At 38.2% G+C, this 12,743-nt stretch overlaps 1 protein-coding gene across 4 annotated transcripts in view; it reads left to right on the top strand.

Moving 5' to 3' along the window:
- L3MBTL3 (L3MBTL histone methyl-lysine binding protein 3) overlaps nucleotides 1-12,743 on the top strand; it is an 81,357-nt gene that overhangs the window by 51,534 nt on the left and 17,080 nt on the right. For all 4 annotated transcript variants that reach the window (XM_074580738.1, XM_074580737.1, XM_074580739.1 and 1 more), the window contains exons 14-16: nucleotides 2,196-2,306; nucleotides 3,951-4,065; nucleotides 7,335-7,437. In XM_074580738.1, the coding sequence (XP_074436839.1) occupies nucleotides 2,196-2,306; nucleotides 3,951-4,065; nucleotides 7,335-7,437 (329 nt within the window). The remainder of the gene's footprint in view (nucleotides 1-2,195; nucleotides 2,307-3,950; nucleotides 4,066-7,334; nucleotides 7,438-12,743) is intronic.

The following is a 12,743-nucleotide window of genomic DNA, read 5'->3' as shown; positions in this document are numbered from 1 at the left end:
TAACTAGTTGCATAATAGGTGGTTTATTTTTATGCAAGCTTGGAGTTCTCTGTTAGAAATCAGATAATTGTTATTATAAATCACTATTACTTTATTATTGTAATCATTATATGGGATTAAATGCTACAAAATATTACTAATGAATGTAATTTGCTATGAGAAATTACTGCCTAGTTACCAGAAATAATGAGATAGCTACTGAGTCATCATAACATGTTTTCAACATATGTATTTCTATCTGTACATTTTAAATTTTAATTTACAGTGAGAATGTAAACATGATTGTAGGAGGTCGGTCTGGTTGCCCATCAAGTTCATAGTTTCTAGAGAGAGTTTGTATTTAATATGCTTCAGTAGACTTTTTCTTCTGCGAGCTTGTGACTAGGGCACGTGGGCAGCACCCTCAGGCAGCTCCCCAGCTTAACTGTGGTGTTTGTGGGCAGTGTCCTTTTCTTTTAGCTGCGTACTTGCTGTTTGCTTTCAGTGACACCCATCTTTCTTGAGCTCCTAGGATTTTGTGAGGAGAGTGGACTGGTCAGTAATGCAGACAGCATCCCTGTCAGGAGCCGGCATCAGATGGCTGGTGGCTCCCAGCCCCTTTCATACAGCACGCCGAAGCTGGTTTGCCTCGGCTTTTCAGATTAGGGACACTAATTCTGAACAACACTTTGCTAAGAGCTGGATTAACGAAAGCAGAAATGTGGTGCTTATAGCAGTTTCTGGGGTCAGTATATCACCAGAGTTTATTACCGACCTGTAGTTTATCATGCCAAAATGCGTCTTACTTAATAACATGTCTCAATTTTACGTCCTCAGCAAGAATACTTGGAGCAAGGATTAGGAACGTATTTGGTTATATCTGAGAGGTATAGTCCTTGGCAAAACAGTGGAGGGCTATGACCTTGACTACATCAAACTAAAAAGCATCCATGATTTAATTTCTTCCCCTGGGATTCAGGGAGGAGCCACCCCGCAGGGTTCATCAGTGGGAATGCCCCACCAGTGGCCCGCAGGGTCCATCTGGCTGTGTCTATACCAGGAACCCAAACAGGACCCGCCACAAGTGTGCAGGCATTGACAGCACTAAACAGGGAGTGCGCTAGCTGGCATGGCCCAACACTGTTCCAGAAACCATACTAGCAGAGGGCAGCTGGGGCATGGTGTAGGTCCCAAAAGGTAGCTCAGAGAAGGCCGTCTGGCTTTGAGGATGGAGGGGAAGGAGAGCTTGACTGCATGGGGGACAGATGTGCTCTGCCTTTTCAATTTTACAGCCAGAGAAAATCACCTGCCTGCTTTCTGTACTAATGTAATGGTAACCACATTAATGCTAATTGTGATAAACAATAAGAAAGCAGATTTAATGAGAATAAAATGCTGATTGTATTGGAGTTTGGATGAAGTCTTCCTGAGACAGTCACAGTATTTTATATTGTATTATGGGAGAAAATAGAGTTCTTAAGCAGCTGAGGAAGAAGCACCGATGTTCTGGAAAGTCTTACAGGCACAGATATGTTATTTTCCTAGAAATCTAAAATAAAAAACATAACATGTCTTATGCATATGGTCCTTTAAAATGGAAATAAAATTTTTGCTTTAGATTTCATAGCTGTAGATGGCAAAGATAAAATCTGGTATTCCTAACAAAGACACCTTTTTTTCCCAAAACAGTATTACAAAACAGGTATTTGGTCCTGGTTGTCCTGAGTGAGTATTTACTGTTATACCATGGATTAGTTATGTTTTCAGTAGGAGACTGAAAAAGAGTGTTTGATCCAGAAAGCAAAAACACATACTAAAAACCACTCATGTGTTTCCTGTAGACAATTTCGTAGACATTTCAGGCTGCTGGTATGTGATGCTTACTTCAATACCACATTGAAACTGTTGGCCATAACCTCTGGAAAAACTTTTCTAGAGAATTTAGGAAAAAAACCCAACTGATTTAAAATAAAGGTCCCTACTTACTTACTCGTAAGACTTGAATGGAGAACCTGGAATCCCACAGTAGTTACTTTTTTTCCTCCAGTTTAAGAACACAGGTTTGAATGATCTTTTAATGCTTAATTCGTCAGAGGGGGAGGACAGATTTGAGAAAATGAAGTCAGAAATTTTTCTATGGATTTTATACACTTTACAATTGTGTGAGATTTTTGAGGTTCTCTTCCGTTTCACATAATATCGTTCTTCCTTTCTAGAAACCTTCTCATGGCTTTCAGAAAAACATGAAACTTGAAGTAGTTGACAAGAGAAATCCAGTGTTTATCAGAGTAGCAACTATTGTAGATACTGATGACTATAGAATAAAAGTAAGTTTTTTTTCTCTTACTGTACTATCCTGCTTGAGTGAGTGAGGAGTGTTTTGTAAAACCAAAAGCCTATAGTTGCAAAATTAAGCACTGGAAGAAATGAGTCACATTGCTGTGTCCTGCTAAGCTTTTACTCATCCTTTTCACTGATTAATATGTGTATAATTCCTTTGGAATGGGTTGTTCTATTATCCTCTTAGTTACATTTGCTGATGTAGGTAATTAGAGAGCAGAGTGGAATATGTTAAAAAATTGCTTTGGGAGTAGTTGATGTAAAACAGTTGTCTATTCTATGAAGAAATGTGGTGATTTAGTACCAAGTGTTGAAGGGCTGCTGTGATATTTGTATTAGGGCCCATAAAATATTTGGCCTAGGTTAATTGAATCTGTCTCCATAAACTTCCAGGGAGAAGAGAGAGACAGAGATAAGGGAGATACAAAAAAAAGGACCCTCATCTCTGGTGCCTTGTCAGTGACTTCTGCAATTCTGAAGTTTATCTTAATTATGGACTTGAGATTGTATTAATCTCAGATAACATATTTTTAAGACATTACAGTTTTACAGAAGTTGTATACTTGAATTATTTTTCTTTTATTGTACAAAACCAGTTTAGTCTCTGAAGCCCTTAACTGTTAGAAGGGCTAGCATGTTCCAGATAGCCAGTTAGATGGATATGAAGGATATTTATGTTTGCAGTTTGTACAGATTTATTAGGCATAGATGGTATTTCAAGCAGGAAATGCAGCTGACGTTTCATTTTGAATCTGAATTAACTGATGGTAGGGAGTCATCAGAACTAATACCTTCATGCCTACACATTTTCTATCTAAACTTTAGGTTGGTCATGCAAAAAACCAAACCAAGCCAAAACAAAAAAAACTCCCTTTCCAGTCTTAATTTATTGAAATGACAGGATTTGTAGCTTCTAGGGTGATAATTTGACTCTGTAGTGTTTGTTGAAGGAGCTCTGTTTGTGTGTGTCTGTGTGTACATGCATCCACACATACGTGCGTGAGAGATCTGAGCTATTTACTAGTACAGAGGTCAAGTAAGATTTGAAGATATCTGTCTTTCGCCTGAAAAAATGCATGTATCGCCCATAATGGTGTTTTTTTGGGAAGTCACATACTTCATTTTCTCTGCAGTTTCAAGTCCTTATCCTGTATAGTCTGGTTTTACTAATTTTACTAATTTACTAAAATTTTTACTTGTATGTATGTTGGGGGTTTTTGTTTTTTATGGATAAATGCCATTTTTTTTAGGCCTTTGCTTACTGCTTTGCTATTATTAAATCCTGTTCAAACAGGAGATTAAAAAATGTTTGGGATGGGGGGGGGGGAGTTGAGAGAGAAAATTGGCTTAATTTAAGTATTAACATGAGAACTAAACTTGCCTCCTTTATTCTTGGGATTTGAGCCTGATGATGCAAGACACAGTAAAGAACCAAATGACACCCCTCTCTCTACTTCAGTGAGAATATGTCTGGGTCTAGAAGCTAACATACCTATATTTTTTTTGTGTGTAACATCAATAGTTCTCTTAAAGTGACTTCTCTAATGGATATGTCATTTTTTAGAGATTACTTAGGGAAACATAGAGAATTTTTCTGATCTAAAACGTGTTGTTCTCCTTTTTTATTTTAGGTCCATTTTGATGGCTGGGATAGTATTTATGATTATTGGACTGATGTAGATAGCCCTGATATCCATCCTGCAGGCTGGTGTACAAAAACCGGACACCCCCTTCAGCCCCCACTTAGTAAGAGAAATCACATTATAATGTAATGATGTTAAAAGGCACGTGTACTGAGCTATCTTTTTCCCTGCCAGTGCCAACCAAGGAAGAGTAGCAACTACAATATGCAAAATAATGTAAATGTGACATTTAGTGCAAAATCAGCAGTCAGTAATTAATCACTTTTTAGTAGATAGCTTTATTGACCCTTACTGTAGTGGAAACACAATGCTTCTCTATGCATAAGAACCACAGTCAAAATTTGAGGTAATGATGAAGATCTGTTGCATAAAATCCTGTCCCTCTTGAAGCCAGTGATGAAACTGCTCTGTCCCTCAGCAGGGGTACAGTATTGCTCTTAAAACCTTCTGTCCATGTCCTCTTGAAGGTTAGTGTGCTTTTTAGCTCAAAGGAGTCCAGACGGCACTGAGGAGACACTCCTTTCAAATGCTGTGGCAAATCCTCAGAAACAGCTAAGTTCCTTTTCTTCTTCAGCTGAGCCAAGAGGGGTTAATGGTGCCCATACTGAAGATAAATCGGACAGAAGCATGGCACCAATAATAATACTGCACTTACTGGTTTGCTCTCTCTGGGGATTTTGATTTACTTGTTGAAGAAGTGGGAGGTCTGGCACGAATAAGACTGAAGGTTGCAGAGAGAAGAGACTGTTGTGGTAAAGATAGACCTGCCTATGCCATTATGTTTCTGGGTAATGGTAGTGAAAACAGTTTAGCCAAACTTTGAAGACAGAATTTTTAGTTGAGTGCTCTTCTCTGGGATTGTTTTACATTTTACTCTGAGCTGTGGTTTGCACAAGCGCTGAGTGTTCACAGCTGTAACTGAGATCAGAAAGAGCTGTGCTTGGAAAATAAGAAATGCTGAGCAATGCCACGTACGCTGAAACAATTAAATGTAAAATAACTGGGATAAGGCACGCACAGATTTTGTGAACGTGTTACCTGAAAATCTCTGTACCTCAGTTCAGTGTCTCTAAAATGCCAAGAAGAAATGTTTCCTATCAGCAGTGTGATCAGAGTACATGCATTAGTTTTCTGAGCACTCCAGTAGTACAGTGATGACTGCCTGTTAGGAAGTTAATCATTCTGCCTTCAAAGCAGGGTCTGAATAGAGTGCCATAAGTTCCAAAGCACAAAGTGAATAATGAGGAGAAGATAGTGTGCTGCATATCTGCTTCTTAAACTGAGATGTGCATCCTTTGTGCTGAACGAAGTAACAGTCCAGTGGGAGAAAGTAGCCTGTGGCCACATAAGTAAAAACTGTATCATATGGCAAAAGAGCTGAATTAGCTTGTTGCATCTCTATTACTAAGATTGGAAAAAAAAATTACTTCCACCTAGGTTAAGATTTAAAATACATACATACATTCATTTCGTTGGAGACATTAAATGAAACAAAATACAGACACCCATTACATACAACATGTCATCTCCTCTAGGTGCTGGGATAGGAGACACTGTTCATATCTTTTAGCGTGTGACCAGTGGAAGTGATTTTCTGATACGAGTTAAGCTACAAAGTGAAGACAGACAACGTGAGAGGAGGGAAAGTGACTGACTGTTAAATAAAAAAATAATAATTAACTGCACAAATACTATTAAAATAGGATGAACGACTTGACTTTGTATTATTACCATAGAACATGGTATAGAATATAGAATACTATAGAATACTATCAAAACATTAATATTGTTTCCAAGTAAGTTAAAGTTCACTTCAGGTTCTGTGAAAGGGTTTCAGAAGGAGTGAAGAAAATATTTTTGCAAGACGCAGTATTTTTTTCCTTGGTCAGTAAGATAGTCTTTTTAATGATGCGGTCCAGATCCCTGTCTTTAACACCAGAAGCTTGTGTGAACGCTGCATGATAGCAATATTAGTCTAGAGCAGTTGTCATAATGGTCATACACTCCCAGAATTTATTACAGTATTTTCCCTTAAGATGTAGTGAAGTCGACATGATGGATTATGACCTTCTTATTAGCAGCTAGGGAATTAAGAGCCATATATTGGTGTTGATTTTAACATTGTGTCACAGTGACACAAGCAGCAGCTTCTTGCATGAATATGAACAGCCAGTTGCAGCTCTTTTAAATTACAATTTTAGAGAGTTTGAATTTTTTAAGTGGAGAGAGAACATTTGTAGGGAGCTACTTTTTGCAAAACCAGACCATCAGTGAGGCAGGACTGCCCCGTACAAAAGCATCTCTATTAAGTTAACTCCTCTGAGTCCACTAACTTGTTACATTATAGGCATCAATTTTCATAAAGGCGGACACGATAAACATCTCTGTTCTCTCAGCCATTGCACCATTTTAAAGCCTATAGAATTCTTTGGGCTTCAGTGTAGTCATAGTGTTGTAATTTTAGCATAGGTGGAACATTTGTTAGAAAGTGCTGTCCTAATTATACATAATAATTCTCTGTCTGTCGCTATGTATCTGTGAGCAAGAATCTGTCTTTCATCTGGAAAAATTTATTTAAATAGACCTTTTTATGTCAGTATCATTATCTGTAGGGGGAGATACAAGTTCATGTCCTTTTCAAGTAAAACCAGTACTAGAGAGACAGTGTATGTTTGCAGATGTGCAGGAGGTATTCTCAGTTTCATATACTGGAGTAGGTCTGTCTCTCACTTGCCGTGAAACTATGGCTTATATACTATGTTTGTTTGAGTGTCAGAGCTAGTTTTGACAGCGACATGCTTTAATGTCTCTGCAGATGTTATTGTTACAGGTTGCTGAAAATCAGATAGACACACAAATTCAGATAAGTAAAAATGCCAAAAATCTCCTGATGGCTTGTTCTTTTTAGAAGTGTTTTCAGCTTTTGTTTTCACCTCTTATTCACTGGAAAACTTGAGCTAAAAATGAAGAAGGTCAGTACCCATTACGAACAGATCCCTGTCTTCAGGAACAGCAGGGTAACTTACTTTGTCTGTGCTCTTGCAAAACAACCGGGTTCCAACTACATGTAGTTAACAGGAGAGAAATTTGAAGTCATACACTTCCTCCAAGATTTGCATTCTTTATGTAGATGTAGGTCTCATGTAGAGGTTTACTCATACAGAATAAAGTTATTTCTCCAGTGGATTAGATTGTTTGAATCTCCGTCATGTTTTTGTAGAATGCATTTTTAAAGTACGTTAAAATTAGGTTTTGTTTACTTATTTCTTCTTCATGTTTACTATGATACTCTGGTATTCCTGCATATTTATGTTATTTTTAAAGATTAGATGCTTTTTTATAATCTCAAATGTAATTTCCCCTGACATACAGGTCCCTTGGAATTGGTGGAAGCTTTAGAGCATGGAGGGTGTCCCACAGCAGGATGTAAGGGAGTTGGGCACATTAAAAGAGCGAGACATATCGGCCATCATAGGTATGTGCTATGAAGCTGTAATTTTATTCTTTCAGTTGAGTGATGTATGTACATGGGGTTTTTTAATTGTTGTTCACAACAAAACAGGTCTAAGATTGGAAAAAAATATGAAATCTTGTAAACCTAAATATGCAATTATTTCAGTTGCCATGGTGAGCATGCTGAAATAAACATTAGCAATCTGTAACTTCATTTCACCAGGGTGTGCCGACATAAGATTTGTTGAACATCATTTTTTGTCAGAATTGATAGATTCAGCTACTCTGTATTTTGTTCCTAAGAGGATTCCTCAGCTTGCTGTTCAGATTGCAAAATGTAACAGACAGTTATGTATAAAGCAATAACTTTTGAGCCTTTTGAAATATGACGCCGCTAATTTTATTATCGCTTGGATGTTTTTGTTCTGCTTGATTGGTAGGGATGAGGATTTGCTTGTTGGCTTGGAAAAATGCTAAAAAGGAAATTCCGGTTAATGTATTCCCAAATGACAGCCCGAACAACTTGCTGTTAGTTTGTACCTAGTATTTCTAAAGATGCTTTTGTTGAATATCTTCTGAAATATAATACAGAAATGTGGACATCCCAGGCTCTCCTGGAGCAGAGTTGACATAGGGAGAACAGTAGCATGGGAGAATGGAATGAGGGGGCAGAGAGACAATGACAGAGTAAATGGGAAACATTTACTAAGTCAAAATTCTATTATCTTAAAAATAGTTACAATATGAGGTGAATCCTGAATATTTCTGTAAGGGTTATACAGTTCATGTGACATGTTAAGCTGAGAATTAAGTATTATAAGTATCATCCTATTACCTTTTTTCAAATCAGAGCTTCCAGAAGTTTTCTTGGCATTTTGCCATTACACAATCATAAAATTCTCAAATGTCATATCACTTTGTGCTTTCTGCTCTCCATATGGTTAGAGGATTGCTCTTTGGTATTTGTCTATTAATGTTTTTTAAGTATATTATTAAACTATTGTGGTCCAAGAGTTAGCTCTGCAATCTTTTCATGATTTTGGTAAGAGAATTATGTCCTGTTGACTAGAATTATGCTACAAGGTTTTGATGGCATATCGACAGGTTGAAGTCCTGACTGATCCCTAACAAAAATACCTGCCAGCAAAACTCACTGTGTTGTTACATGTTTAGTGTGCAAAAGTCATCTTTTGCTGCAAGATCTGCATCTTTTGCTTCTTTCCTATCTACAGCAGAGGCATTGTGTTTGCATTATTAGGAGCCAGAAGAACTCCTGATGCTAGTGCAAGCTTTATCTCCAGGAAGGGATGTGGCTAGGTTAGCTCCAGTGACAAAAGCTGTTGCAGTATGAACTGTGGTGGTGGTGTCATGCCACAGTATGCCGCGTTGCTGTCTGTCAGATTATTCTCACCCTTTTCCTTCTGTCTTTTTCTGTCCATGTTCTTTTTCTTTGGTTAGCCTTTTTCAGTTTTTCTGCCTTCCCTTTTGAGAACCTTTGTTGCACTCAATCAGCAGGATAACCCCTTAGACAGTCAAATTAGTACTTATGAGGTTACCATCCTTCAGTTAGCATATGGTAACCTACTGCACTCTTCACACTGCAAATGTGAAGTAAACTAGACTTGCCTAAAAAGCTTCCTGTCTGCTTAGCTGAAATCCATTTCATTTCGTATTCTAGTAGACTGAGTCTTATATGGTTTATTAATGTACCTGATCTGTAAGGCAATAAGTTCCAATTCCGAATATTATCTTCCTTTACTATGTGCTGTCTCAATTACTTAGATCCAGGTGAACATACCCATTCTTAGCCCAAGGCAGAATCTTTTAAAAAAAAAAAAAAAAAAAAAAAAAAAGAAAAGAAACCAGAAGTGAACGTGTCAGAAAAGCTTTTAATTTATGATCCCTCTAAATAAACATTGGCACTAAAACTTCTAATGTTTCACCGGGAAGGGATGAGTGAGAGCTATATGTCTTGTTAGTTCATGTAGCCTTTGCTTTTATAACTAGATTTTTCCATGGTATTTAAAGTTGTTATACTTACTCATCCTGAACATTAAGAAAAGAAATAAACTCATGGCAATCTCTTGTGTTTTATTTTTACTACAGTCTTAGCAATCCTATTATTTGCACATTAACTGATAGTTCTGTGGGGTAAAAATACAACCAGAGAGATTTTGTTGATCATAAGACAGGTATTTGCTGTCTCGTAGCAAATAAATTAACATCGTTAAGTATCTTATTCACTCACTATATTGGTTTGCCCTCTGTGCCGATACTGTGGGTTTTTTTTCTTGAGCATTTCTGAGGAAAGTAATGAGATCTTTTGTTTATCTGGAGTCTACAGACTTGAGGATCCAGGTCACCCCAAAAATTCTGACATTGTACCATCACATTTTTCCTGAATTAACAAAGACATTTTGAAATTGGTATAATTATCCACGTCAGGTAGCAGTCCCTTGGCTCTTTTATCTTGGCAACCTTGAAATGTATTTAACCGTGCTTATCTTTTTTTTTCATGATGAGGTGCAATGTCTATCTACAGCATAAATGCCTGTGTGCAGAAAAGATGATAATTTAAAATGCTAAGTAGTTTTGAAATAATTTTGAGAGCTTGTTCCTTAGGAACCAGATGAAAGCTTCAGTGATTAATTATGTAGTGGGGTTAAATCATTTACTTTTTGGAAAAGGTGATGTTAATAAGGACTTGGTTCCTATCACCAGTTGATCTGGGGTTTTGTGCTGCGCAGTTGAAACTGAGACTGATGTGCAGGTTGGTAGCATATTGCAGATCACCTGCATATTTATGATTGTGAATTGTATGCTCTCTGATGTTGAATGCGTGCAATAATTTTCAAATCTGTCGTGGTTTGGGCTGGGCTGGCCGCTAAAGTGAACGACAATCAGCAACGCGGAGCGGTCAGTTGTAAGCAGGTCGTTAGCGTTTTGGGTCAACTCTCCATGAATAAAGATTTTGACCAGAAATTTTACGTGCATTATGTGTAAGCTGAAGGGAACTGGATGTGCTGTGGTGGAGACTGTGTTGTAAGAGAACCACAGCGCAGAAACGCGGGAAAACCTCACCTCAGCAGGATGTCACACCTATTTACTCAGTGTCTGCTGAAGTAATTCTGGTCTGATTTTGATGCCAGTTTCAAGTTTTGTTTTATCTTTTATGTAAGGCCATTGGCCCCCACCAAATCCGTTATAAGCTACGTGAGTCAGGTTCAGACTGTTGAAGCAGCTTTCTCCTAAGAAAGAATGCTTTGATGATAAACATGCGTTGTAAATTGGGAAAGAGAACATTCGTATCGCTTGTTCCCAAACTGGTTAAAAATGTTTTTATAAAGTCAGCTGAAGTAAAGACATCACTTAACAGAAGTCCAGCAGAAAATAACATCCCTTGCATGTTGTCAGGACCTTTTTGCTGGATGTTTCTTACTAGTCATGTATCACTACCAGCAGATGGACGTGGGCTGCTCTAGATGAAGTCTAAGCCATCAGCTAGTCCAGTCTGTTTGTTTAACCCATTAAGGAAGATAGTTCAGGTAAATCTGGGTGAATTTTTCTGGAGCTGCCATACAGCCTCATCCCCCGGCAGTGCTTGGCAGTAAACTGCACCTGAAAGGCAATGAGGAGCCGGGGTTGGGAACATTTCCAACCAGTACAGCTAAACCAGGAGAGTTGTCTGTGGTTTCACGCAGGTTTGCAAAAGCAGTCTTAAAGACTAATAATCTATATTTAAAAAATACTGCAATATTAACTTTCTTTTACCAAACAGAGTACCACCTCAGTCTCCTTCTTCAGGTTAATAGAGAATCCTGGTTTATGTTCCTTTCGGATGTTAGGTGTAACTGATGCTGAGTAATCCGTTTGGACCCTGTGTTTCAGAAACTTTGCGTACTACTACAAGATGGGAGCATCTCCAGATGTCTGGAGAAGACTTAAGGTCCATGCCCACACATCAGTAGCCCAGTTTATCCTACCTTCCTTTAACTTTAGAGAAAAACGACACGTGTGTAATCCTACCTAGAGGTAGATTGTGGGAGTGATAGAAGAGCAGTTGCAAAATGACCACAAATGAGATATGCTGCCTTGATACTTTTGCTCCATCGGACACTTCTGGAAAGGGCTGATTATGTACAACCTGTGCTGATTTGAAAATTCCAGGCCTGTGATCCCTGGAATTCTTCAGAATGGTATACAAGAAGTAGTAACCGTTGCATTGGGTTTTTCCTTTATTGATCTTTCCTGATTTGATAAAAACCAGAAGTTTATTTTAGTGCTCAGTTTTTATGCAGCCTGTGCAGGACTCTGGGAACACTGACTCCCTTTTCTCAGAAAACTGCGTTATGGACATATGTATTGTCAGCCATTCTGCTGCCATTTCAGTAGGATGCAAACTGTACAGCAGATAGCTGATTGCTGTGCATCTTGATCCTTCAGCATTTAGAGGTGGCTGATTACTCTCTTATGCGGTGGCGGAGGGGGGGTCAGGTGATGTTAATGTGAATATTTGTTTGCTGAAACATGGGTTGAGCCTACTGAAGCAGCTCAGATGATAATTGAGTATCTTTGTGTAGGACTGGTTTCAAAGCTGAAGCAGCGCTGGAGGGTATACAGCCCTGTCAGATGTATAGTAGAAGTTTCAAATTGGGTACCTGCTGCTGCTTCCACTTGCTATGCTCACTGTGCCCCTGGCAGACCTTGGTACCCCCAAGTCAAGGACATCTAGCCATTTTGGAAACTAGCTTCCAAACCTCTGCTGCGTGCTGAGGCAAACTGCAAGCTGGAGCAGAAATCCATGTTTAAGTTGACAGAAGAGTTAAAAATCCTAATTTAATACTAAATAACATAAACATCAAGACTTCTGAGCCCTTGAGATGAGTTGTCTCTAAAACTAACAGTCCTGCATAAACCAAATACTTCTATTATGTAGGAATAACAAGATTAATTTTTTCTTCTTTGTAGTAGACAAGTTAAACTGAACTGAAAGCTGGAGGCACTGATACCTAGGAGGATTTACTGATTGATCCGAAGCCATGTAACTCATACACACGTTCATTCATGCTGTGTTTTGTTGAAACAAAGCCAACAGTAGAAACCATGAGGGTTCTTTTTGTTGCCCCAAGTAACAGTAACATCAAAGGACTATCGAGGAGTTTTTAAAAAATGATACAGCAACTTGAATGATTAATTAAAAAGAAAACCTCATCTGAATCAAGTGTTCTAAAGCATCGTTAATATTACAACTATTGTTGACAGAAATTGTCATTCAACTTCTCTTTTTCCAGAAAATACTAAAGGAAAAGGCAGTATATAAACAGGCAA

Source organism: Larus michahellis, chromosome 3 (genome assembly GCF_964199755.1).
Source record: "Larus michahellis chromosome 3, bLarMic1.1, whole genome shotgun sequence".
NCBI lineage: Eukaryota > Metazoa > Chordata > Aves > Charadriiformes > Laridae > Larus > Larus michahellis.
Note: the sequence above shows the minus strand (reverse complement) of the source record. Positions and strands in the feature narration are given on the sequence as shown.